Raw genomic sequence first — 26693 nt, 5'->3', positions numbered from 1 at the left:
CAATCTGTTTGCTCCACCTCTTTCTGTGTTTAATCTCTAAGTTGGATATGTATTTTTTTTATTGAATTTCTGAATTAGGGATGTTTAAACAAATTAACTTCTCATATTATTAAAACACACTGTACTAACCTTAGACTTTAAAGTGCGTAATGTTCCATCAGAATCTCTAACATCTTCCAGACAAACAAGAGTGATTTTGAGGATATCTCGCACACATGCTTGTACGTAGGCAGACAAACTATGGATATCATATGAAACATCAGGTACCACAGGATTTAACGGGAGGAATGGGATTTTGACGATTTCAGCAAAGCATTCACATGCTGGCCAGCTCTAACTAAATTTTGCACTTGTAGAGTAGCTTGAAGCTCCCGTAACACAGTTGCTGCTCAGAAACAAGTTCTCTTTTTTGACGGCTACAAAACAAGATTAGTAAAGCTAGATGTGTGCTGGTAAAAGAGAAAATCAATAAATAAAATAATGAAACATTAAACAAATACAATTGCAAGAAGAAGCACTACCGCCGTTAATCAAGTCTGCAACAATTTATATGTCTAACCTGACATCAGAAGACATCCTGTTGCTCTCCAATATATCTGATCCTGTCCAAAATATGAACAGATGGTGAACTAGCAACATGACACACTGATTGACTCGATGGACTCCTCACTGATGCTACAAACACAAGGAATGTCAGTGCCGAGTCAAAAAAGAGTTCCCGGCATTAACCTTCTAACGCTTAAGTCAGTTTTCCAATGAAACAGAATAGTGAAAAAACCATAACTAGAGCGTGTAAAGAAATGAAATTACGTATACCGCCGTTGTGGAAGGGGACCCACCTTCTATAAAGCTATTGTAACACCTGTGCAAGCATCTCAAAGTACAGGCACGTCTTCCCAAATGTTCTATGAAAGGACAATTCCAAAAAGTGTCCCTGACACTATTCCTTAAAAAATCAACCATCTCCTGACAAGACGGCTGAAAGCTTTTAAGGTACTCTTCGCCAACTGGAACAATCCTGCTATCAACGGCACCCACTCCCAGAAGAATGTGATAAGATGCTTGGCCCATGCAGAGTCGCTTGGGTGATCTGCTCGGTCGTGTTGTAGCCTGCTCGGCCACGTGTAGCCTGCTCGGTCGCATGTAGCCGCTCAGCCACGTGTAGTCTGCTCGGGAGCGTGTAGCCTGCTCGGGCACATGTACTCCGCTTGGGCATATGTAGCCTGCTCAACCGCGTGTAGTCTGCTGGGGGCGTGTAGTCTGCTCGGGCGCATGTAGCTCGCTCGGCCACATGAAGCCCGCTCGGGTGATTTGCTCGTCGTACCCTCCATATCATCCGGTCTTCGCGACTTTGACTCTCCTTCGGTGGGATCTCTCGTTATTATCGGATCACAAGTCTTTCCCTCAAATCTAGTCGAAGGAGGTTGTACGTCCGAATGACTGGACCATTAGTGTGCCTTATCGTTCGCCTTCCCGGGTTTTGGTATGTTGCTTGGCTGTCGAAGGCCTGGAGTTTGTGGGCATCACTCAGCTGCTCCCGACCACGCGAGTATGTGAGCTTAGAATTAAACCTAGTCGCTCGGCGCATTAATCTTTAACACCAGGCGTGGCTAGTAGGCTCACTTTTAACACGATCGCTCGGGCGCGTGAGTCTTTGACACTTGGCGTAGGGGCATGCCCACTTATAACACGGCTGCTCGACACGTGAGCCTTCAGATCAAACCTAGCCGCTCGGCACAGGAGTCTCTAGCACCGAGCGTGGCTAGCTAGGCTCACTTATAACACGGTCGCTCGAGCACATGAGTTTTTAACACTTGGCGTGGGGCACGCCCACTTATAACATGGCCACTCGGCACGTGAGCCTTGAGTTCAAACCTGGCTGCTTGACACAGAAGTCTCTGACACTAGACGTGGCTAGCTAGGCTCACTTATAACACAGTCTCTCGAGCGCGTGTCTGACACTTGGCGTGAGGACATGCTCACTTATAACACAATCGCTCGGCACGTGAGCCTTGAGTTCAAACCTGGCTGCTCGGCACAGGAGTCCCTAGCACCGAGCGTGGCTAGCTAAGCTCACTTATAACACAACCGCTCGGGCGCATGAGTGTTTGACACTTGGCATGGGGGCATGTCCACATATAACACGGCCGCTCAGCACGTGAGCCTTAAGTTCAAACCTGGTCGCTCGGCATATGAATCTTCTAACACTAGGCGTGGCTAGCAAAGCTCACTTATAATACGACCGCTCAGGCGCGTGAATATTTGACACTTGGCGTGGGAGCATGCCCATTTATAACACGGCCACTCGGCACGTAAGCATTGAGTTCAAACCTGATCACTCGGCACAAGAGTCTCTCACACTAGGCGTGGTTAGCCAGGCTCACTTATAATAAGGTCACTTTGACGCGTGAGTCTTTGACACTTGGTGTGGGGGCATGTCCATTTATAATATGGTCGCTCGGCACAAGAGTATCTGACACTGGACATAGCTAGCTAGGCTCACTTATAACACGGTCGCTCGGGCGCGTGAGTCTGTCACACTTGGCGTGGGGCATGCCCACTTATAACACGACCGCTCGGCACATGAGCTTTGAGTATTTTAGAGATTTCTTTCAAATTCCCCTATATTCATGCAACATATATTTCTACAAATTACATGAATTCAATTTCGCACTTACTATCCAACCCAGCAAGGCTGTAGGTGGCTCACGCTCCATGGTCGTTCCAAATTCCTCCCGCTTTCGTTTTGCAGACAATAAGAGTCTGAGCTAAGTTTTCCAACTTAGTTAGCCTCAATTCCCCTCTCAATTACAATATAATCAAGGAAGCGCCTGTTTCTGGCAACAAACAGGCACTTGGCCAAATTCAATCTAACTCCAAATTTCTCCAATGTTCGGCATATTTTCTCTCCATATTTCTATCGGTGTGCTACCAGCACACTTTGTTCATCAACATCTAGTAGGTGGCTCCTGTGCTTTTATGCCTAAACGTTATGAGCCTAACTTTCGGGCATGCGACTTCCGCGCCCCGTTAGAATCGCCATCCATCGGGCCCCACACACTCATCTAATGTCGCCCCGAGCGGCTTTCCTTTTATGTTCTTCCTCTTGCGTGGATATACGCGACCTTTCCGAAGACACCTGGGCAGATCTGTCGCCATGCCTCGACTATGATCGCCTTTGAGCTGCCTCGACATGTGCGCAATCCCGCCCGTGCTGCGCATCCGCTCGGCAATAGTGTCGGCGCTCGGGTCTTGGAGATCGGCGTTGAACGCCTTGCTGAGAGGGGCAGTCCGGTGGGGGATTGAAGTAGTAGCAGTCCCTCATATTGTGAGTCACCGTTTTATGCAACGAGCAAAACATACGAATCCATTGTCGAGGTTCTTTAACCTTCTTCCGTTTGGTCTCTACATGTTGCACGGCATGCACTTGGTGCTCCATATGCTGATTCGTCGTGCCCGATCGAGGTCCCATTGGGGGAGGATTATTGTGTGTCGCTTCGCGCTCCTGAGTAATAACAAGCTCGACAGTCGCGTCTCTCTTCCGAGCCGCCTGCCTCCTCGACATTGATAAACTTCATTGCTCGTCCGAGCAACTCATCAAAGTCCTTTGGGGACTCTATGACGAGCGAGCGAAAAAATCGCCCTCCGTGAGTGCCTAAGAGAACGCGCTACACAGCACTTCCTGGGTAGTCGTCAGGACCTCCATAACCACCTGATTGAACCTCTTAATATAGGCCTTGAGCGGCTTCTTTGGCCCTTACTTGACTTTGAAGAGGTTTACTTCCATCTTTTGGTAATGATGGCTGCTAGAAAAGTGTTGCGTGAATGTTGCTCGGAAGTCTCTGAAGCTGTGAATAGAACCGATCCGCAATCGCTGGAACCACCTCTGCGCCGACCCCGAAAGAGTGGTAAGGAAGACTAGGCACTTGACTCCGTCCGAGTATTGGTGGAGTGGATACAATGTCGAACTCAAGCAAATGGTCCTCCGGGTCAGTTGACCCATTGTACTTCTCGATCGTCGACGGTCTGAAGTTCAACGGCAACTCGTCATTGTGAATTGCATGACAGAATTGCCGATTGACCCGCTCAGGAGAGTCTTCAAGCAGGAGGGCCTTATCCTTTCAGTTATCCCAAGCGGCCATGTCTTCGCTAGATAATCGTTGCATTCTTTCCGCTCGGCCTTGTTCTTCTATGGGAGTGAAACAGCACTCGATGTTATGGGATCGGTGCGTTAGGCGCCTGCTGATCAGCACCTATTGTCCGGCTACATGTCGTCGATCAGGCAGGTTGTCTGCTCGGGACCCATGGTCAGGTGGCTAACCTGGATCCAATGCAGCTGGGTCCTTGGACACTCGGTCATCGCCCACTGCTTCCAGCTACTACTGAAACATTATCGTCGCTCGAAACTATATCAACGCCCCCAGATCCTCTTGTGTTAGTGTTTACAGTTGTGAGCCGTCTAATGTCCTCCATCTTCACGTTTTGGATACAGGCTACGTTCTCGCATATGGCACCAATATGATTTTGTCCAAAATCTGAGATGGTGGGCAGGGGGCATGGCCCATTGGTTGACTCGATGAAGACTCTTCGCTGGTCCTGCAAGCACAAGGAACGTCAGTGTCGAGCCGAGAAGATGTCCCGCTGTGGTTGCGGAGACCGGGAGTGAAGGGCAATGGTCTGGTCCGCCATGGTGCCCATTGGCTGGTAGGAAGGCATGTTTTCACAGAGTACTATCGACAACAGTTTCTTCCGGTGACCAACAAATCCTTAAGGATTCCGGCGGCATTAGTGAGGACAGAGCTGAGGGCACATTGGATTCAGTGGCAACTCCTCTTCATCACGGAGTTGTCATTTGAGGAGCAATGGGGTTAGCATTGTGTCTCGGGCATGGAGTTTGGTCGGCATCAGCTCGCGGAGATGGGGAGCCAAGGAGGACACGGTGGATTCTATGCAGCTACAGTTATGAGTGACAGTATTGCTTGTTTGTATGATTGTACAGTTGGGCTTCTGCCCGAAATCTTATGTACTTGTGATGACGGTTGGTGTCTGCGTACATCAACCTAGTGTTGCGATACCAATGTCTAGCCTTGTGCGGCATTATATCATTCGGCGGCCTTAAGGATTTTCATTCCGATCTGGCATTGGTCCGGATATGACGGACGAGGACCTATGCGCCATAGGTTGCTGTACATTCTTTCGCTCCATCTATATGATAATTTACCTTTTATCAAAAAAAAAAAAAAAATCTGACGAAACATAATAGTGGAAAAAATGTAGATAAAGCATGTAAAGAAATGAAGCTGTGCATACCGTTGCTGTGGAAGGGAACGCCCCTTTTATAGAGCCATTGTAATGTCTATGCATGCATCTCAAAGTATAGGCGTGTTTTCCCAGATGTTTTATGAAAGGACAACTCTAGAAAGTGTCCCTGACACTATTCCTTGGACAAACCAACCATCTTCTGACAAGATGGTTGGAAGCTTCTAAGGTACTCTCCGCCAGCTGGAGCAATCCTGTAAGCCAGCGGCACTCACTCCCAAATGATGTAATAAGATACTTGCTTGACCCGCGAGGAGCCCCTCGGGTGATCTGCTCGATCGTATTATAGCCTGCTCGGGTGTATGTAGCCTGCTCGAGCGTATATAGCCTACTCGGCCCCATGTAGCCTGCTTGGGTGTATATAGTCTGCTCGGCCGCATGTAGTCTGCTCAGGCGTATATAGTCCGCTCGACCACATGTAGCCCACTCGGGTGATCTGCTCGAGCGTACACTCCGTATCATCTAGTCTTGGCGATTTTGACACTCCTTCGGTGGGGTCCCTCGTCATTACCAGATCAGTATCATTGTCCGAATAAATCAGACTGGCAGCTTGACTATCAACATCTAACTTTCCTCGTGAAATGGGGCAGATTGCATCTGAGAGAGACTTGTTAACTGTTTCCAATGCTACGGCAAATGCTCCAACTCTCTTTTATTCCCTTATGAAGATCTTCGATTGATAATTGTTGTAGATCTTCCAATAATTCTTTTGTCAATTGATTTTCTGAGTCTTGATTCCTTCTCAATACTCTAGTTAGTTAATTCTGCAACCTCCTATTTTCTGCTAACAAATACTGGTATAATTGACAAGTTCAGAAATCAAATTTCTATCATCATACTGTACCGTTGGTGGTGGTGATGGCCTTAAGGATGGTTTTAAATAATATCCTGCGCATAGAGTACATGTTGTTAACTTACAATTCATGGAGTGGCCTCTTGCTCTTTGCGTGGTTTTCATCTTGCAGAATGTGCATATGAGGAATTGGGAATCAATTTCCTGATTTAGTTGTCATTCATGTTCGCAGTAGTATTGTTCGTCTGGTATGTCTACCTGAACCTGCCATCCATGGGTTTCCCCTATTAGCATAAATAATGTTTCACGTAGAGAACTAGTTACCATGCTGCAATATTGTTCTGTGTTAATTTCTCCTTCAGAAATACTGCAAATTGTGTCACTGTCTGTTTCCTCAAGATCTACTGACACCACATCATAATCATCTGGAAGATCTAATTCATTGCGGATAGCTATTCTTTCTTTATTTCCGAATCTATTTTTGCAGTCCCTTACAAAGTGACCTTCACCGAAATAAAACATTTGCATTTTCGTATCTCTGCTCGGTCATTCTGATATTTCTTCTTGATAACCCACACATGAGACTTATGAGGTTTCCCTTTGTATGTCCTTGCCTTTCTTAGGCCATAACGTCGGGATGACTGATGATAGTATGAAGGTATTGGTATTTGTGAGCAGAACTGTAAATCTTTTAGGCTTCATTGTAAAGAGGCCTATTTACACATCTCTGCTAATTCTTGGTATGCATGATGTATTCGCGGGAGTACTCCTATAGTATTTCCTGGGTGCTTTTCTTGGAACTTGTTCTCCAAGTAGCTTCCAATTAATGGCGGCATTTTTCTATAGAATTTACTGGAGAGTTCCTCATTGATGAACATGTGCCCTATTTTAGCTGCCAATGTTTTGTACTCATTCATATAAGAAACTAAATTTTTAGTATCAAGGCATACCAGTCTCTCAAGATCCAAATAAGTTTGGTTTTGTTCCGCAGTTGATCCTGAAGCTGGGTCTTCAAGAGTTATAATCCTTCTAACCTGGGTTAGAACATTTTGTGTTTCATCAGCTGTTTCTATTAACTTATCATACTGATCTGGGAACATCATTCTCCATAGAATAAAAGTCTTCTTTTCTATTTCTCCAAGCAAATTTTCAATATACTGAACCTTGGTTCTGTTGTCAACCCATATTTTCGAATCCACCACATTAGTGGTTATTGATTCCCAGCTGGAAATTATATCATGATATAACCCAATATTATCTGGAAGAATTAACATTGCACCTGTTTGCTGTTGCGCCGATGGCAATGTCCAATTTTCATTGTTATTTGCCTTTCGCTGTCTTCCCACCTTTGCCTTGTAATAATCAGGATCATTATAGACATTTGGTGGTTCTATTTTTATTGTAGCAGGGGCAAATTGTGGAGGTCCCATAATAGCGTCTGTTGGTGGATTGTATGTTGAAACTGCTGATGTAGAGGCTAGCAAGCTTTCATTGGTGGATCTTTGTAATGGATAATCTAGCTCAATTTGTAATGTAGCCATGTATTCGCTAGTAAAATAACAATCCTCAGGATCTTCAGCCGAATAAAAGTCTACTGTTGTTGTAGATGAGGTAGATGTAGAGGTAGAATAGCTTCCACCACCTTCCGCGAATGGATTAATCCATTCATCAGTATCATAGAGAACATATAAATCATCCTGATCATCTTCAATAATAATAGGAGTGGGTGCAAGAGGGGCCGATAGATGTAAATTGTATTGCTGCTCCTCATAATATACTTCAATAGAAGATACCCCTTCAATTAAGTTTCTGAATGAGGAATCAAAATATTGCCTTGTGCGAGATGTATGTGGATGATCTTTGTGTAGTGTTAATGGCCAATAGTCCTCCCGTTCGCGTGGCAATAGGATATCAAAAATATATGTTTCCTATACCTCTTTGCCTTTGTTCATATGCTGTTGTTCTGATTTACTTGGAATCATGAATTCCTTTTGAGTTGTGGATCCAAATCCCATCGTTCTTAGGGGTTTCGTCAAGATTTTCGACTTGAATGACTTGTGGTATACAGATCTTTTCAATGATTAGTTGTGCAATGGCTTCACCTTTGACAAGAAGAATAGTATCAAAATTTAAATTGAATATCAAAATTTTGATTTCACCTCTATATTCATGGTCAATAACTCCAGCGCCAATCTGAATTCCTTTCTTCCACGTAACATCTGATCTTGCAGCTATTCGCACATAATAACCTTCTGGTATAGCTACTGCGATGCCTGTAGAGAGTAGCATTCTTTCTCCTAAATTTAATTCAAATGATTGTATGATAACAAGGTCATTTCCTGCTGCTCCCATAGTCTTTCTCTGAGAAATGACTGTTTCCGGATGTAATTTTTTAACTTTTAATAAAGGTGGTTCTTCCCCAGAAAGATATGCCAGGATTTCCCTATCAGGTGAACGTATTTCTTCATCATCTTGATTTACTTGATTATTCAAGCGTTCAGGTACTGGTGTATATCCTGCAAATTGTAGAGTAATACTACCATCCATTAGGGTTCTTGTGCTAACCTGAGTTAGTGTCAATGGGTTTCTTCTCACTGATGGCCTTAATATCCATCTTTGTTATTGTAATTGTTCTGTTGTAAATCAAGTCCCCGGTAGAGCATGTACCCCTCAACTTGCCAGATAATCTGCCACATTTTGAACATTATATGCAAAATTAGTGAAACTTTTATTGGTTAGTCGCCAATCATCATTCTTGTAATAAGGAGATTGTTTGCTCCTCCTTGCCATTCAGTGTACCCTTGCGTTTGTAATGATAATTCTAAATGATTAGCAAAGTCTTCAATACTCATCATGATGTCTGGAATTACGTATACCATTTGGGTACCCCTAGTGAGATCCATTTCCATAGTAGCAATGATTGAACGATCATCTCGCCATCTTGTATCCCTTAGGACTACTAGAGTCATGACTCCAGTATCTCACCTATGCAGAGTATAAATTCTTATCATAAGAATGCCAATCTGAATATGTTGAAATCCTGACTCCCTCTTTGTTCTGTAACCAGAGGTAAATCTATCTGGTTATTTTCAATACACAGGACATCTTCCTCTGAATAATGTTGATATACCCTGTGTTGCGTTGGTCTATATCCTGTAGAGTATAAAACTTCTGCTGGCACCATTCCGACTCTATGCGTCCTGGAGATTTCTAATTGTGTTTCAGGATTTACCCGAGTCTCAATCGCTCTTCTGAACCTTCTTTGGTTTGGCATTAATCGTTGCTGAAGGTTATATAATCTTCGTTGATTTTATCGATAATCTCTTATTTGATCTTCAGTATTTGGTATCACTGTTGTAGAGATAACTGTCAGTGGTCTATTTATATTCATTTTCTTATTTCATTCTTCAAGATCTCTGCTGGATTTTTGAAAACAAGTATTGAACCCTTCTTCTTTGGGATAATCGGATCAGTCCCCAAATTTAGGCTTCCAATCCTTTTTGTCAGATCTGTGATTCTTTAAGGTCTCTGGATGGTGTTATTTGAGTAGTAGAAATTCGTCTGGTTATTTCTTGCAGCTCCTGTACTTGAAGTGTTAAGTTTACTATCAAGGATATCAAAGTATTGTTTTGCTTAATTAATACTTTTTGGAAGTCAAAGATTGTTTTTGGGTCTGTAGGGGACGCAAGACCTATTGTTGGTGTGTCAATAACTTCAGTAATTTTTAAAGCCTTCTTGTAATCAGTGTTATTTGTAAGATCCTCGATATTCATCCACTTATTAGCTGCTTGACCCCAGCTATTAGGTGCTCAACTTTTCAAACACTTTTCTTAAGTTCTTCGATCAACTTTAATGCCTCTTCCTCAACTACTTTTGGCTGTTGACTAACTTCTCTAACTAATTCTTGAATTTCAGATTTTTTTTAAGGGCTTATGAGATACTATCTCCTTTTCTAAGTAATTGATACTCCTTTGGAGTTGGATAATTTTTTGATTCAACTCCTGGTTTTCTTCTTTTAGGGAGTAAAAATGTTTTAACGAAACCTTAGATAGGAGAGAAAGTCTGTCATATACAACCCCAATATTGTTTGCTATATCAACAATTTCTATTTTGGAATTTCCTGCTAAGTCAAGGTATTCAAGGCTTGAGGTTCGGGATTTACCATACCATTCTTTTATACTTTGCTCAAACTTTTCACTCATCAAGGCTCCCTTAATCTATTGCTTACAGCTTAGGAGTTAATAAAACTTTCATGTTCACACGACTGGCAACGGCTCATCATGGAGGCTTATGTGCACGGCGTTCTTTTACAATCAGTTAATCAACTCGATCACCTTATTGCAAATAGCAAGGGGTCCTTATAAGAAGTTATTCTAAGAATACCCTCCTTTGGGTTTCAAGACTTACCGTCTTACGCACTTACTAGTCTTACTATCTTAGTAGCAAGGATGCATGTCGAGTCTCCATCTTTTCTCCCTGGATTCTTTCTTAACATAATCACTTCTTATAATTGTACTAATAAAGTATAACAGAGTAAATGGCTTTCCCTTACCTTTTGCCTTGAATTATAAATTTAGCCTTCCATCAATCTTGCTCTGATACCATATAAGGATCGTCTTTTGGAATTTGAAAATGAAATCTAGATTATATCCGGATTTTATTTCCCTCGAAAGATTAGCACACAAGGAAAGCTTAGTGGAAAGCTTAGCACACAAGGAAAACTTAGCACTCAGAAGGAATGAACTTCTTGGTTTTTCTCAAGGATGCTCAAACCCCTTTCACTACTAGCTTTTAAATAGGTGAGAGTAGGTTGTGAAATGATGAAGGCGGGTACTCTGTTTGGCCCCATCGTCCCTCCATTATTCACCCTATGTCTGCCATTAAATCTTTACAGCACACTCTACACTCTTTACAACACACTCTACACTCTTTACAGCCCATCACTTTAGGAAAGGATGGCTCCCCGAGGCTCAATCCTTTCATAAAGTAATGCACTTATTAAAGTAGCATATTCTGCCCACCAATGCTTCCATGTTATGGTGGGATTACTTTTACTTCACGCTTACACATTGCATCTCTATGAATAGGTCCTTTTGATGCTTCCTTATCTTTTCAAGATTTTTGTGATAATAATTATCCATCCCCTTCTGCATGTCGTCTTCTGTTAAAGTCAAATTCCTTCATCTGCAGGATAAGCTCCAGCTCACGAAGGCATTCCAGCACGTTGTCAATTGCCTTGTCTTCAATCTTAGCCATTCGATTTCTTTTCTCATGCTCTTCCTTTAGAAAAATTTTTGAGAGCGTATCACTGATTAAATCTTCATATTCAGTTAATAAAGGGAATCGTGATGAACAGGCTTCTTCCTCCTCAGCATCAATAAGAGTTGGTGGTCCAAATGCCACTTCCCCTTCTTCGGTTATGACCGCCAATGTTTTTGGTTCTTCACTAGTCTTGAGAGCGTATCTGCAAGAATATTTAATTTACCATCTATGTGCTCAAAGTTTACCTTTACTCCTGTGCTTGTAATGTAATCAGTGAATGCAAGCCAGTGTACCCTTGATGGTTTATTTCTTGAGGTTTTATTATTGAAACTGATAATGGCTTGACAATCCGTCCGCAAAGTGATTTCTAACTTGTCCATGTAGTGGATCTTTAGCGCAGTCATAGTTTCCATTGCAGCATATATTTCCGCGTCAATAACTGATTTTACTACTGGAAATTTTCCATTAGCATAAGCACATACTTTCTCTATATTTCTGGGATCATACTTGTTAGACTTCCATTTACAAACTCCACCCCAGCCTGTCATGGATCCATCAGTTTCCAGAACAATATAAGCATTTTCTGGTGGGATTTCTAAATCTGGTAAATTATTAACTTGGGCTTTGATTTCTTTGACTAAAGCCCAATCCGAGTTTTTCATCCGTTTATCTCCATGAGGTGATGTTTTTTCATACAGAGGTCCCAACTTTGAACTTAAATTAGGAATATAGGTTCGTGCATAGTTGAGTATTCCCAACCATGACCGTAACCCCTTCTTTTCCTTTAGCTGCATATCCTTGAATTCAGTTATTTTTTTGATGATATGGGGGTGTAGCTTTAGCTTTCCCTCCCCAATTTCTACTCCAAGAAATTCTATTTTCGGAACTCCAATTTTGCATTTTGAAGGAGATAGACTAACCCATGTTCTTCACAAATACTTAACATAATTTCCAAATGTTTAATATACTCCTTTTCTGTGTTGGAAAATACTAAGATGTCATCAATATATATAGAGATAAAGTCTTCCGTACCTTGGAAACACTTATCCATTTTTCGTTTAAATACAGCAGGTGCATTCTTTAGGCCAAAAGACACTTATCAACGAAAAATGGATCAGTGTTTCCAAGGTACGGAAGACTTTATCTCTGTATATATTGATGACATATTAGTATTTTCCAACACAGAAAAAGAGCATATTAAATATATGAAAATTATGTTAAGTATTTGTGAAGAACATGGGTTAGTTTTATCTCCGTCAAAATGCAAAATTGGGGAGGGAAAGCTAAAGCTACACCCCCATATTATCAAAAAAATAACTGAATTTAAGGATATGCAGCTAAAGGAAAAGAAGGGGTTACGGTTATGGTTGGGAATACTCAACTATGCACGAACCTATATTCCTAATTTAAGTTCAAAGTTGGGACCTCTATATGAAAAAACATCACCTCATGGAGATAAACGGATGAAAAACTCGGATTGGGCTTTAGTCAAAGAAATCAAAGCCCAAGTTAATAATTTACCAGATTTAGAAATCCCACCAGAAAATGCTTATATTGATATGGAAACTGATGGATCCATGACAGGCTGGGGTGGAGTTTGTAAATGGAAGCCCAACAGGTATGATCCCAGAAATATGGAGAAAGTATGTGCTTATGCTAATGGAAAATTTCCAGTAGTAAAATCAGTTATTGACGCGGAAATATATGTTGCAATGGAAACTATGACTGCGCTAAAGATCCACTACATGGACAAGTTAGAAATCACTTTGCGGACAGATTGTCAGGCCATTATCAGTTTCAATAATAAAACCTCAAGAAATAAACCATCAAGGGTACACTGGCTTGCATTCACTGATTACATTACAAGCACAAGAGTAAAGGTAAACTTTGAGCACATAGATGGTAAATTAAATATTCTTACAGATATGCTCTCAAAACTAGTAGAAGAACCAAAAACATTGGCGGTCATAATTGAAGAAGGGGAAGTGGCATTTGGACCACCAACTCTTACTGATGCTGAGGAGGAAGCAGCATGTTCATCACGATTCCCTTTATTAACTGAATATGAAGATTTAATCAGTGATACGTTCTCAAAAAATTTTCTAAAGGAAGAGCATGAGAAAAGAAATGGCTAAGATTGAAGACGAGGCAATTCGCAACGTGCTGGAATGCCTTCGTGAGCTGGAGCTTATCCTACAGATGAAGGAATTTGACTTTAACAGAAGACGACATGCAGAAGGAGGATGGGATAGCTATTATCACAAAAATCTTGAAAAGATAAGGAAGCATCAAAAGGGCATATTCATAGAGATGCAATGTGTACAACAGATAGGGCACGAAGTAAAAGCAATCCCATCATAACATGGAAGCATTGGTGTGTAGAATATGCTACTTTAATAAGTGCATTACTTTATGAAAGGATTGAGCCTCGGGGAGTCATCCTTTCCTAAAGTGATGGGATGTAAAGAGTGTAGAGTGTGCTGTAAAGAGTGTAGAGTGTGCTGTAAAGATTTAATGGCAGACATAGGGTGAATAATGGAGGGACGATAGCGCTAAACAGAGTACCCGCCTTCATCATTTTACAACCTACTCTCGCCTATTTAAAAGCTAGGAGTGTAAGGGGTTTGAGCATCCTTGAGAAAAACCAAGAAGCTCATTCCTTCTGAGTGTTAAGTTTTCCTTGTGTGCTAAGCTTTCCACTAAGCTTTCCTTGCGTGCTAATCTTTCGAGGGAAATAAAATCCGGGTATAATCCAGATTTCTTTTTCAAATTCCGAAAGACGATCCTTATCTACCATACAGAATATTGCAACAACTGCCTAAACTTTGACATGGATTTTCTACCCAGTCATCTTACGATTTTAATATCTATGAAAAACAAATTTCGGTTGATGTTTATGCATCTTTCAAAATACTTCCGAACCAAACAATTTACCTGCAAGGTGAATTTTTTGCTCTTCGGATAAAATTGAGACAGCCATGCCCAATACCCTTACAAAATGGTGGATTAGATTTGTCAACCAATTAAAGGCAGCAAAATTAGTCCGACTGGAATTTGGACCAAGAATCTTTTATTTTGTTTTCCAAATAACAAGTGTCCATAACTACGAATGCTTTGGCTGATTAATATTGTAACTAACTTCTGGTCCATGTTAAGTTACATGTATTCATATATCAAAGTCATAACAGCACTCTCAAATCAGTAAAAACTGAGAACCAATTATTTCATAATTGTCGCTGTCATTTTATACATGCAAATAAAATAGAGGTTAAAATCAAATACTTTAACAAGAAAGGGTATTACTTGAGTTACTACAAAAGCAGATACAAACTATAATACTTCAAATCAGAACATCTAGGATAGGCATTACTTGACATTTTGCTTATACAAATCTTTACTAGTAGACCAAAACCATAGCAACAGACTCCTAATTGATATTCAGACATGCTTTCTAATGCAATTATGACACACAGCAAGTGGCACACCTTTATTCGGACTTTTGATAAAATATCACATTTTTATTAACAACTACTTTTAGTTTAAGTTAAAAAAGGTTGTGACACCAAAATCTAATGTCAATTTAATGTTTGATTGTGTTTTGTGAAATGTAAAAGGTTAGCCAATAAATTTAAAATGCATTAACAGGAAAGCCAATAAGTTCAAAATGCATTAAGAACGGAACAAATATGCAGCAAAATTTGATAGTAAAATTTGCTAACTGATTGAACTCTAGCCCAAGAAAATAAAGTTATGCAAGGGTTAAGAGGACATACTTTATCGTGGAGTCCAGATTCTTGGCATTGGCGAGAAGCTTCAAGTAAAAACTGTTTTCAGCCATTCTGATCCATCATATATTTACTAAGTGAAACTTCCTCCCCAGTGCCTCTTGGACCAAGTAAAAGAGAAACACCAACATCTTTTAGCAATATCTCTGTAAGTAGCTGTGCCAACATCTTATTTCGCTGCTGTTGCTGGTCATTACTACCCTGTGCACGCCATGACACTTCTCCACCACCCATAGCAGCAGATGCTTGAGCATAATATTCTAGAGCTAATTCAAAGGTGTTTGTTCTTTGTCTATAAGTTTGTATAGAGACAAAGGTGTTGTGTTTTAAAATATTTGTTTCTTTAGAAGGGTAGATTTGTAATAAATTATTCTGTCTTTCTTGTTAATCTCTTCAAAGAAATAGTGCTTAATGAAATTATCATATTTTTCTTTCAGCTCAAGGAAATTAAAAGAGACTAGTTCATTATTTCTCTCCCTTAACATTCAATCCTCTATCTTCTCTAAAGGAGCAATATTTTTAAAACTAAACCAAGCAAGGAACTTAAGGTCCTGCTGTTTTGCTGGTTGAATTGACCAATCTGGTTCATCCAGGTGACCTTCACTAATAAAACAAAATCAGTTAGACTTCCAGTTCCCAACTTGACTAATTGAACTTATCAGTTCCATCTGCGTTCAAAAACACCACTTTTGGTCATTGAAAGGGAGCGCAACCAAAGTAATAGGTTCCTGAGGAGCAAAATAGTGGGCAGCACGTGACAATTCAGCAACTATCTTTGCTTCGTTGTAGTAGCCTGTTCTTAGACAATAATAAATCTGCATAAGACAAACAAGACAAATAATACCTAGTTAATACAAATACAATATAAAGTATACCAATATTTTCCTCAACTACAGTGTGTAGCTAAAGCAAATTGGCAACAGAAAATATAACTACCAGTCAGGAATGCCAAAAATTGGAATGTGGTCATTATAACGCAAGGAAAGCAACTACTAGTGCAAAGACTCAACCACATTTATTAATTTAATAGTTGAAATTGAATTCATTATCATTTACGTAACCATTGATACAATTCTAATGAATACAAGACAACCAACAAGATTTATCGGAGAACATTTTACCCACCAAATGATCGTGTGTCATATAAAGAGTATGAAAATACTTTTGTGTTACTTTTCATTAATGTTTGCATACTAAAACTCTCTAAAGGTCTATTTGTCATCTACTTGCAGCAGTGGCATCAACACATAAAAAAATCTATTCGTAGGACTAATATCCTAGAAAGTTATACTAGGAATCATAAATATCATAGTATTCTCAGAAAAAATGTGGAGTGTTTACATTATAACATGTGAAATGTCAAACTAAATATATTATACAAAAATACCCAGATTGAAACAAATTTTCTTTCGGAATCATAGGTGGTGAATCTCAGAAAACCCACCTATTCTATGGGCTCTGGCATCATTATTTTCAGGAAATTAGACCATGGTGTAGGAATAATCATAAATACAAGATTTTAGGATTTAGTTCCATTCCAGCAACACGGGAATCAAGAATCTGTAAGCAAACATAAATTGAGTTTGGAGTGCTTTCTCAACGTGCTTTGAAAGCCAAAGCACTTTAGGAGTTAATTATAGTGTTTGATAAACTCATGTTCAAAATGCTTTTACCAGAGCTGTTTTACTAATATATAGGAGAGTGCTTCCAGAAGCTATAGTAATATTTAAAAACAGTGATCACATAAGATATTACATTATATATCAACAAAATGAGATGTAAATTTAATTATTTCTTTATACTTTCAATTAATAATATACTGTATTCTTATTATGTAACCATTGTTTTGCTTACAGTGAAAAGTGTTCCTAAATTACATTACCAAACACTATAAACTATAAAGCTTAACAAAGCAATTTTCAGGTATAGTTACTGAACAGTAAATTTCACAGAATGCAGTTTAGCAAACAAGTGCATTTTCTAAATGTTCTTTTAAAATGCAAATGCAATGTCAAACCAAGTCATAGGATGAGTGGATTCAATTGAAACCATTGATTCATGCTAATTCCCATTCCATACTATCTATATGACAACCTCAACATTCTTGCTAGGCATAACCTGTCAATAGGCCCATAAAACCACTATAAAGGCACCATGTGCATTGATACCATGGAGAACAGCAAGAAAAATGAATTAACAATTCAACGAACCCAGAGAAATGCCTGGATCTTTTCCCGGTTGTCAACAGCTCCACCTAGAGCAGCATAAACCCAAAAAGCAGAAAAGGCATGCTAATCATATTGATAAAAGAAAATACACCAAATAGAGCATAATCAAACAAATAAAAACAATATTCGACCCTCATTCTCAAGATACTATTGGAAACAAAAAAAGACAAGAAATAAGCATCCTAGTACAAGAAAACAGCAAACGATTTTCATGTTTGCATTAGGAAACCTATGACATTTATTATGAGAAAAATTCCAGTTTATTAATATTGAACTGACAAAAATTAGAAAATAATACACTTAGAAAAAAAAGGAATTTTTTGAGCTTATATTAGGATATTTGAATTGCCACTATGACAATCTCATCACTGCCATAAGCACCATGTCCGTCACTCAGACTCGCATAAACAAAACCCCCATTAAGAATATTACAGCAGCAACTGTGCAATCAACACTATTGTTGAGATATTTAAAAATGGGACAAGGATAACCTAAACCTATTAGATTAGGAAACAAAACAAGAGAATTAACTGCATGGTAAGGTTCCTTCAAAAGATTGTCCAAAATAATTTCTTGAGGCAGAAAAATACAAGTCAAAACTACAGTCCAAACTATGTGAGGAATGAAATTTCAACTGACCCAAAAAAACAACAAATCCAGATGCCTTGCAATGCATAGAAAATTCTAAATAACACATATAATTATTAATTGTACGTTCTAAAAAACTGGGCTGTAAGTCTACCCATAATGGTATATCCTTCCAACAATAACCATTCACGGAAGGATGATACCTGTGCAGGATGGGCTTTTATGGTATCAAGGATATATTTCTCATGGCCCCACTCAAGATGGTGTCTTGCACCTGTTATGAGAATCATTTTCCTTGACAATTTATGATGATAATTTAAATATTCACCCACTAATGCCTGCATGAAATACCATCAAGAAAATTATTGAAGGATTTGTATAACATGTCCATGATAAAAAGAAACCAGATTACAATAATTGATTGTTAGTCACTACTAGCACAGATGAATGCCCTTGGCAATCTCCAGTAACTAAAAGGCATACCTGGGTGAGGTGCCATATTTGCTGTAAGGTAACTGACTTACTACCAGAAAAATCGAGATTCAGATTCTCATAAGCTGTTTTGAAAGCTATAGCAGGTTCGCCAAAATATGAAATCAATTAATGCGGTGACACAAAATCATGCAAAAATTAAGATAGAACTAGTCATGCAGCGAGATAATTTAGTCAAAATGGCATAGGAATTGAGGAGTTACTAAATCTATTATGTTCAATTGTAAAACTCAAAACTACTCTTAGATAATTTCTACTAGAGACAAAATAAGAAGTGTTCTACTGGAAAACATTATCTTATTTTAAAAAGTAATCCACGTGCCCTGGCCTCATTTAGACTACTCACTATCTCAGCATATACTGTAACTTTCTTATCTCTATTGGCTTATTAGCTAGAGCCACAATTTTTTTTTTAATGGCAAAAGGAATATTATATCTGTAGAAAAAGAAACCAAACAAGGAGGGGGGCCAAACCTAACCTCCTTGATTGGTCTACACACGACTATGCCAATTTACATGACACTCTCAAGTAAGGCAAACCATTTCTATCCATTCTACAAATACCAAAAACAGACCTATCTACCTCATGACCAGACAAAACCCTTTCCATAGAGAAACTAAATGTCTGATTTGCCAAATAATCTGCCGCTGCATTTGCCTCTCTATACACATGAGAATACCGAATATGATGCTTCACTATGAGTCCTTTGATTTTATTGATTAGATTTCTCAACTCCCAACCAACACAAGAAGATTGGATAGCCTTCAACGCCACCATAGAGTCTGACTCCAACCAAATTGGGAGATATTGATTTGCAATGCACAATTCCAAACCATTTAGAATCCCAAACAATTCAGCTCTTAAGTTTGAACCCTCCCCTATCACACCATGTATAGCTCTCACCACCATACCCTCATGATCACGCACAATAGCACCATAAGAAGAAATTCCAGGATTTCCTTTGGCACAACCATCCAAATTCAGCTTGAAGCCCCAATTTGGTTTCCTCTAACAGACCACATCAATGGCATTAGTAGTTATCCCTTTCACATTCATCCCCATCACACTAGCAGCAAAGACATATCCCTTCCAATGTCTGTTCTTGATAATTCCTGCAGCCATACCAAAAAATATTTATATTCTGGGACCTTATCTTCATGGTGCTTAGATTCATTCCTAGCCCTCCACAAAGACCATAGTATCAGGAAGGGAATCACCTCCCTTGCATGCCCCAACGACCATTCTCTGTCACCTTTCCGGCTCCCAAAACAACTCTGCCTTCTCACACCAAGCAAAATATAGCCTTGTTTCCCTAGCTACTGTTCCATCAAAGAACAAGTGAGACCAATATTCCAACCCATCACAGAATTGATACTACGAGGTAAGACATATACCTCTTTTCTGCAACACCTCATCAACCGGTAATCTGCTTTTTAGGAATCTCCACATAAACACAGCAACATTTGGATTCAGCAAACTGCTCCAAACTGCCACCCAAATCCCACCTGACTCCTGTCCCCGCCTGACCTTCTCCCAAGAAGATTTCAGAGAAAATTTCCCATCCGCAGCTGGTTTCCAGATCATCTAATCAATTGCTCCATGAATGGAAACCGTTCCAGACACTTCAGCAGCTAAATCAGCAGATAGAATAGTTAACAGCTAATTCAAACTCCACCCCTGCTCATCCATGTAATCTGAAACCAAATTATCTGCAGAAACCTCACTAAACAGGAACAAAGGCCCCCTGTCAAGCCAAGTATCATACCAAAAATTTACTTGTCCCTTACCCAAGCTCCAACCAATCAGCTTTTCAGCAACTTCTCTAATTTTTATCAGCCTCTTCCACCAGGGTGATGCATTCCTTTTGGAGAAACTATAACTGGATACTTACTCCCACAGTATTGCTGCTGCAAATACTTTGACCAGGGTGTATTTTGTTCCCTGAATCTAGCCCACAATCTCACTGAAACCGCAGTAGCTACATCAACTAGCCTTCTCACACCCAAACCTCCTTCCTTCTTAGGTTTACAAATATCAGGCCAGACAATCCAGTGTATTTTCCTTTTTGAGCTCAAAGACCCCTAAAAGAAGTTAGCAAACAAACTCTCAAGTTGATGAAGAACACAAAGGGGAGACATTAATACTTGAAGCATATAAACCAGCAGAGAACATAACACGCTTTGTATCAGAAACAGCCGACCACCATGAGAAAGCTTTGCAATATTCCACCCAAGAAGCTTCTTTCTCACCTTTTCTATCAATGGCTAGAAATGAACTGCTTTTCTAACCCCTGCTACTATTGGCACACCCAAATAGAATATAGGAAAAGCACCTTCAGAAAATCCAGTAACTAATACAATCTTCTATCTCCTAGCCACTGAAATACCCTTTGAAGGAAAGAAGAAACTCTTACCTACATTACTTCTTGTCCAGAGCATGCCAAAAAAAAGTCCAAAAAACTTTTAACCCGTTTGATACCATTTATAGAACCATTCATTAGTATCATAATATCATCTGCATAGACCAAATGAGAAACCCTATACTCACATCCAGATGACAGATATAATTGAGTATACCTGCAAAAAAGAAGATCCAATCCTCTAGACAAGAATTCAGCCGCAATGATGAACTACAAAGGAGAAATTGGATCCCCTTGTCTAAGTCCTCTCTTGGAATGAAAAAAAACCCAATAAGCTGCCATTGATTCTCACAAAAAAACTAACAGTCCTCTATGCATCTCCTGATAATGTCTAAGAACTTCAGAAAAACCAAAAGCCCTAGTTACCTTGTATAAAAAACTCCATTGGATTCTATCATATGCTTTAGCCATGTCAAGTTTAAAAATTAAATTGTCACCCCGAACCCGATAATTCAGCTTATGGATAAGCTCTTGAGCCAAATGTATATTATCTAATATTAATCTTCCTTTGACAAAACCACTTTTAGAAGGTGAAATCAACTTATCCATCAATGGCCTTAACCTATTAGTTATCACCTTCGAGATTATTTTATTTGAAACATTACATAAACTAATAGATCTAAAGTCCTTCCATTGTTGCACATTATCCATTTTAGAAAAAATAAAAAAGGCAGCCCGGTGCACGAAACTCCAGCTATGCGGGGTCCCGGGGAAGGATCCATTGTACACAGCCTTACCCTACTTATTGCAAGAGGTTGTTTCTGATTCGAACCAATGACCTTTTGGTCACACAGCAACAACTTTACCATTGCGCCAAGGCTCCCCTTCACATTATCTATTCTAGAATCTGTTCCATATTCTCCATGCTGCCAGTATTCACAGCAGGGCCCTCACCTGCCAACAAACCCTCAAAGAATGAAACCCTAGAAACTTGAATTAGCTCTGGCTTTTCCAAACAGATTTCATTATCCTATATTCTGAAAATTCTGTTATCCAACCTCCTCTTCTGCACCAGATTATGAAAGAATTTAGTATTCCTATCTCCCCCTCCAATCCATTTAAATGCAGCTCTCTGCTTCTCCACCATGTGTAATGTTTTAAATAATGAAGCTTGACATTGTGCCCTTTGAATTTTATTCTCCACCATAGGAGCCCTATCAAATCTCATCTCAGCCTCTGCAAATCTATCCTCCTACTTTACTTTGTCATGTATATTGCCAAAGACATCCTTGTTCCACCATTTCAAATGGTCTTTCAGCCTTCTTAATTTCAATTGCAGTTTTTGGAATCCAAGGGTGAGGAAGCAACTGATAGTTTGATCAGTAAGGGGCAGTGATCATACACAGCTCTGCTCAAGTGTTCCACACCCACCACTAACTCCTTAGCATTCCAAGAAGGTGAAATTAAGACCCTATCTAGTCTTTTCCAAATTTTGTTATTGGTCCATGTAAACCTATCTCCCACAAAACCAACATCAAGCAAACCAGATACCATCAGAAAATTATTAAACTCACGCACTGCTCCAGGCCATGACAACACACCATCAGATTGCTTACTAGGACCAGAAATCGCATTAAAGTCCCCTCCCACCAACCAAAAAACCTCATCCACAGGCTTCACATCTAATAAGCTTTCCCAAAAAATCCTCCTTTCTCCACTATTGCATTTAGCATAGACCACAGTGACAAACAGATCACTAGGAAAAATGTAAAAGCTTAACTTCAAATGAAGGAACTGATCACGATCCATCAACACATTACAATCAATCTTATTATCATGCAAAAACCAAATCTTTCCTGAGCAGTTAGCTATTGCAGATTCAAACCCCAACCTTCTAGTCATATAGACATCATCCAATGCAATGAAAGGTTCCAAAATACCCACAAAATTCAAATGATGAAATTTTCTAAGGAAGTGAACTCTCCTATTAGATGCCTCATTACCAATACCCCTGATATTCCATACTAAACCAGACATATTTAGCATTCAACAGATACATAAACCCCTAATCCTTTAGCTTTGCTTCTAGTCATCATTTGGTCCAATCCTTTTACAACATCAGGGCCCTATCTAAATCCTCCCTCTCTGTAACCAGTCTTTAGTAAATTACTTCTTTGAATATAAACTGGATTTTGACTCTCCACCTCCTCCAATTCCACAAACGACTTAGAAGTTCTCATCTCCTCAAAATCTGATGAAACTGTGCCTCCACTCTGTACTGAATCATCAAATATCAAATTATTCTTCTCCTTCGTCAAAGCGTCCCTTTGAATTGCATCCACAAGAACCTCCTGCCCATGATCTCTTCCCTGCATGTTTAGCACTTTATAGTTAACCTTTTTAACTGCCTTTGGTCTCTTCATAATTCCCACAACAGGACCAACATCAATAGCTTTAACCCCTTGAATCTTCACCCCCACAACCTCCTCTTGCGGCAACCTCTGATCTCCCTTCTCACCCTCAACATTAACACACCGCTCATCCATCTGTTGCTCCACATTATCCTCCTCCAAACCTGAGGTCCTGTCTCCACTATCACTGCCTTATTTCTTTTCTGTATCCATTCTTGCTTCCCTAAAACATGTCTCAAGCCCATTCCACTTCCGATCACCCCCAAATCTTCCACAGCCTTCTTGCTTTTTTCAAAAACCTGCTCATCATTCACCTGCTCTCTCAAATCTTCCCCTACCTTATTAAGCTCCTGCATCACAGCCCTTCTAACAGGAATTGCTTGATTCCCAATAAAATTGCACTCCTCATCAGAATGGCCCAGATAAAGGCATTGTATACAGCACTTGGACAGCCGCTCAAACACTACCTTTTGAAGCCTTCTTTCAGATCCAATGCCAATCCAAAAATCCTCTACCCTTGGCTTCAGTAAATCAATTTCAACGCAAACCCTCCCCATGGACAGCCGCGAGCCATCTGCTGTTGCCTCATCCAACTTGAGGGGTCTCCCAATGATGCTAGCGGCTGCAAATAACCCCCTCTTACAGAACATATGAATAGGTAATCTGGTAGCTGCACCCAAACAGGAACTACAGAAGATTCTGCCTCATATGTGAAATTTGGTGACCATTTGAAGATCCACATTGGAATTCCACCTATAAACCAGATGAGCCAACAACTTCCATGCCTAATGGGCCCTTGGGAACATTAGGACAGGATATTTGAGATGGCATCTGAACACTACGAACAAGCCCACCACTTGAAGCACCACTGTTTCCCCTTGGCAATGTAGAGAGTCGACTTAAGTTTTGCAAAAATTCTCTCTTTTCCTTTTGCCAATCCGCCTATAGAATACTAAACTTAATCAAGACATAAGAGACTTAAAGAGAGGAAAAATGGCGTCGAGCATTGATCATATATGACATCAATGTAAACAAAATAAAATGACGGAGATACATAGGCATGCATAATCTTGCAAAGGAAACACTAAAAAGTGATGGACATATTGATTATGACCCAATTTTGTCGCGAATTGGGCATCAAACAATGAAGTACCAAACCCCTCCTACGCTAATGTAGCATAGGAATGACTCGGGTCGTCCGCCAACGAAAGTAACGATAGGATGGTAAACTTAGGATCGTATGTTATTTCTATTTTTGGGATTTTTAATATGGAATTGGGGGTTTTGGATTTTGATTATAAATCTAACAAATGAAAGGCAAAGCAAGTAGGAAATTAATCTAGTACTAGAATGAAATCTAACTATGTGCCAATAATTAATCCACAACGCATTGTCACTCTACATTATGGGTTAATCATCAACACGATTAAACTAAGGATCGAAATAGCGAAGCATCAAATAAAATCTAATCTAAATAATGAAAAACAATGCAAGTAAAGAAAACTATATCTATCCTAACTAACCATTGAAGATTTTCCTACATCGCATTGTCACACTACGATACAAGATTATCTATCAATGGCCATAACATGAAGTAAAGCATCAAGAAACTAAGCATGTAACAAAACCTAAACCATAAAATAAACCTAAACTAATCTATCCTAATTGCATTCAATCAAAACTAGAACTTAACTAAATTAAAGGAACAAGACAAAGCAAAAATTAACCGAACTAAAATGCATCAAAATAAGTCTAATTATTGATTGAAGCAATTGATCGAACACGTTGCATGCATAAATCTAATTAAGCATAGTAGATGCAATTCAAACATGGAAAGTCAAATTCAATACAAGGATTCAATAAAAATTCAACACAAACAAGCAAACATGAGCAATAAGCAGAATTAAACTAACTAAACCAAACACAATCCACACTACTTCTTCTTCAAATATCAACGACTACCCTCCGCGTCACACGAAAGGCCCTGCTCGGAACCCCTAAAACCGGTGGACAGTAACACTATGCTGGTGGCTGCTTGCGTCGACACGATGACGGTGAATCTTCCAACGAAGAACCCCTTCGCTGGAAGTTGGCCGGAGATGAATTGAAGCTGCTGTGAGATGAACTGCCGCCACCCTCTTCGTCCTGCAGACTGAACCCCAGAAAGCAGGAGTTAAGGAAGAATGCCGGAAAGTGAAGAATCTAACCGGAGAACCCCTCCGGTGAGGTGGAGATCGTTGCCGTCCGCTTGCTGCCCGCCAAGAAGAATGTCGTCGTCGCCGCTGGAATCTGAGAAGGAGGAGTGGGCTGTGGTTGGCCGGCCGGCGGCAGTGAAAGCAAAGGAGAAGCCGCCGGCCGGAGAGAAGGAAGGAAAAGAGTGCCGGTGGGGGTGAAGATCGTGAGCCCTAGCCCGCGGCAAGAAGAAACGCGAACAGGAAGATGGGATCGGGGCTACTGTGCATCCGCGTGAAGAGTTAAGGTTTCTTAATGGTTTCGGGTTTGGGTTAAGGAAAGGATATCCATTAGAGCTTAGATCCGAATCCAATAAAAAATTGAAATTGGATTTTTAGAATTGGGATTGAAGAGTGAGCTTTAAGAGTTGAATTGTTGGCTTAAATTGGGCTCTTCTCTTGATCCAAATTGAAAATGAATTGGACTTGGATGAGGATGGTCTTTATGGACGGTCCAGATCTCTTTAAATGAAGATGAAGGACTGGATCACTTGATCTGACAAAAGGGTCAGGATCTCACTGGATCTGGATCAACGGTACACGTTAATTTAGCTTGATCTTCCTCATTTGATTTCCAAATCAAGTCAAATTCGATCCGGTTCGACCCTAATCCATGGCTCTTTGAATTTTCTATAAAATCACATAAAATATGAAATTAAATTTGATAATTTGTAAAAAAATTATAATTAAATCCAAAATATATTCAACTCACAAATCTTGATATAAATACAACATTAAATATGCGAGAAAGTTTAAGATATTAAATATAAGAGCCAAAATAATATAAAAAATATCCATAAAAAATACATACTATAAAGATATGGATCTAAGTGACATGAAATGAGTCATGATGCCCCAAGGAGAATAAAAAAATTTCAACATCTGATTTAATCTAACACTAACGACAATAATGTTGACATGGAATGTCAAGAGGCCATAGCTTTTTATGTATTGTATTAATGTGACAATGGAGATATGCACGCACTAGTAGAGCATAATGATCCAAAAGTTAAATATCATCAATAATGTTGTCAGCAGGGATTGAATTTGCAAGTAACAGATACCAAACTTGATGTACCTACGCCAACTTGTGAGGATCTTGGTATCACATTCTTTTACCATGTCTATTGATCCAGTAGATAAATTAGTGCATGCATCATTCTATGTTATCCATTGCAACAAGTACATATCTAGAATGAGTATAATGACTTAGCACATGGCATG

General features: G+C 39.7%; 1 protein-coding gene across 7 annotated transcripts; it reads right to left on the bottom strand.

Moving 5' to 3' along the window:
* Positions 1-105: 105 nt before the first annotated feature.
* On the bottom strand, positions 106-25690 carry LOC122036296. Of its 7 annotated transcripts, XR_006127350.1 has the most exons (4): positions 25446-25690; positions 18179-18313; positions 17370-17413; positions 15568-15974 (listed from the first exon to the last, which is right to left on the bottom strand). XR_006127350.1 is itself a non-coding variant. In XM_042595577.1 (2 exons), exon 2 carries the CDS (start codon positions 23886-23888, stop codon positions 23298-23300), a length of 591 nt encoding a protein of 196 aa, XP_042451511.1. In that variant the 5' UTR covers positions 23889-24180; positions 25446-25690; the 3' UTR covers positions 23166-23297. The 7 variants fall into 7 exon arrangements, 1 of the variants encoding a protein (XP_042451511.1); XR_006127352.1 differs by lacking the exons at positions 17370-17413; positions 18179-18313 and adding an exon at positions 106-416 and having other exon boundaries at positions 15148-15974; XR_006127356.1 differs by lacking the exons at positions 15568-15974; positions 17370-17413; positions 18179-18313; positions 25446-25690 and adding exons at positions 106-416; positions 560-602; positions 5311-6546.
* Positions 25691-26693: the final 1003 nt, after the last annotated feature.

The sequence above is a fragment of the Zingiber officinale genome, unplaced genomic scaffold (assembly GCF_018446385.1).
Source record: "Zingiber officinale cultivar Zhangliang unplaced genomic scaffold, Zo_v1.1 ctg136, whole genome shotgun sequence".
NCBI classification, from domain to species: Eukaryota; Viridiplantae; Streptophyta; class Magnoliopsida; order Zingiberales; family Zingiberaceae; genus Zingiber; species Zingiber officinale.
The sequence above is the reverse complement of the archived record's forward strand: the minus strand, read 5'-3'. Positions and strand labels throughout refer to the sequence as shown.

What these genes read in the sequence shown, in the direction of transcription:
- LOC122036296 (XM_042595577.1), bottom strand. Translation starts at nt 23,888, where the DNA reads ATGTTCTGTAAGAGGGGGTTATTTGCAGCCGCTAGCATCATTGGGAGA.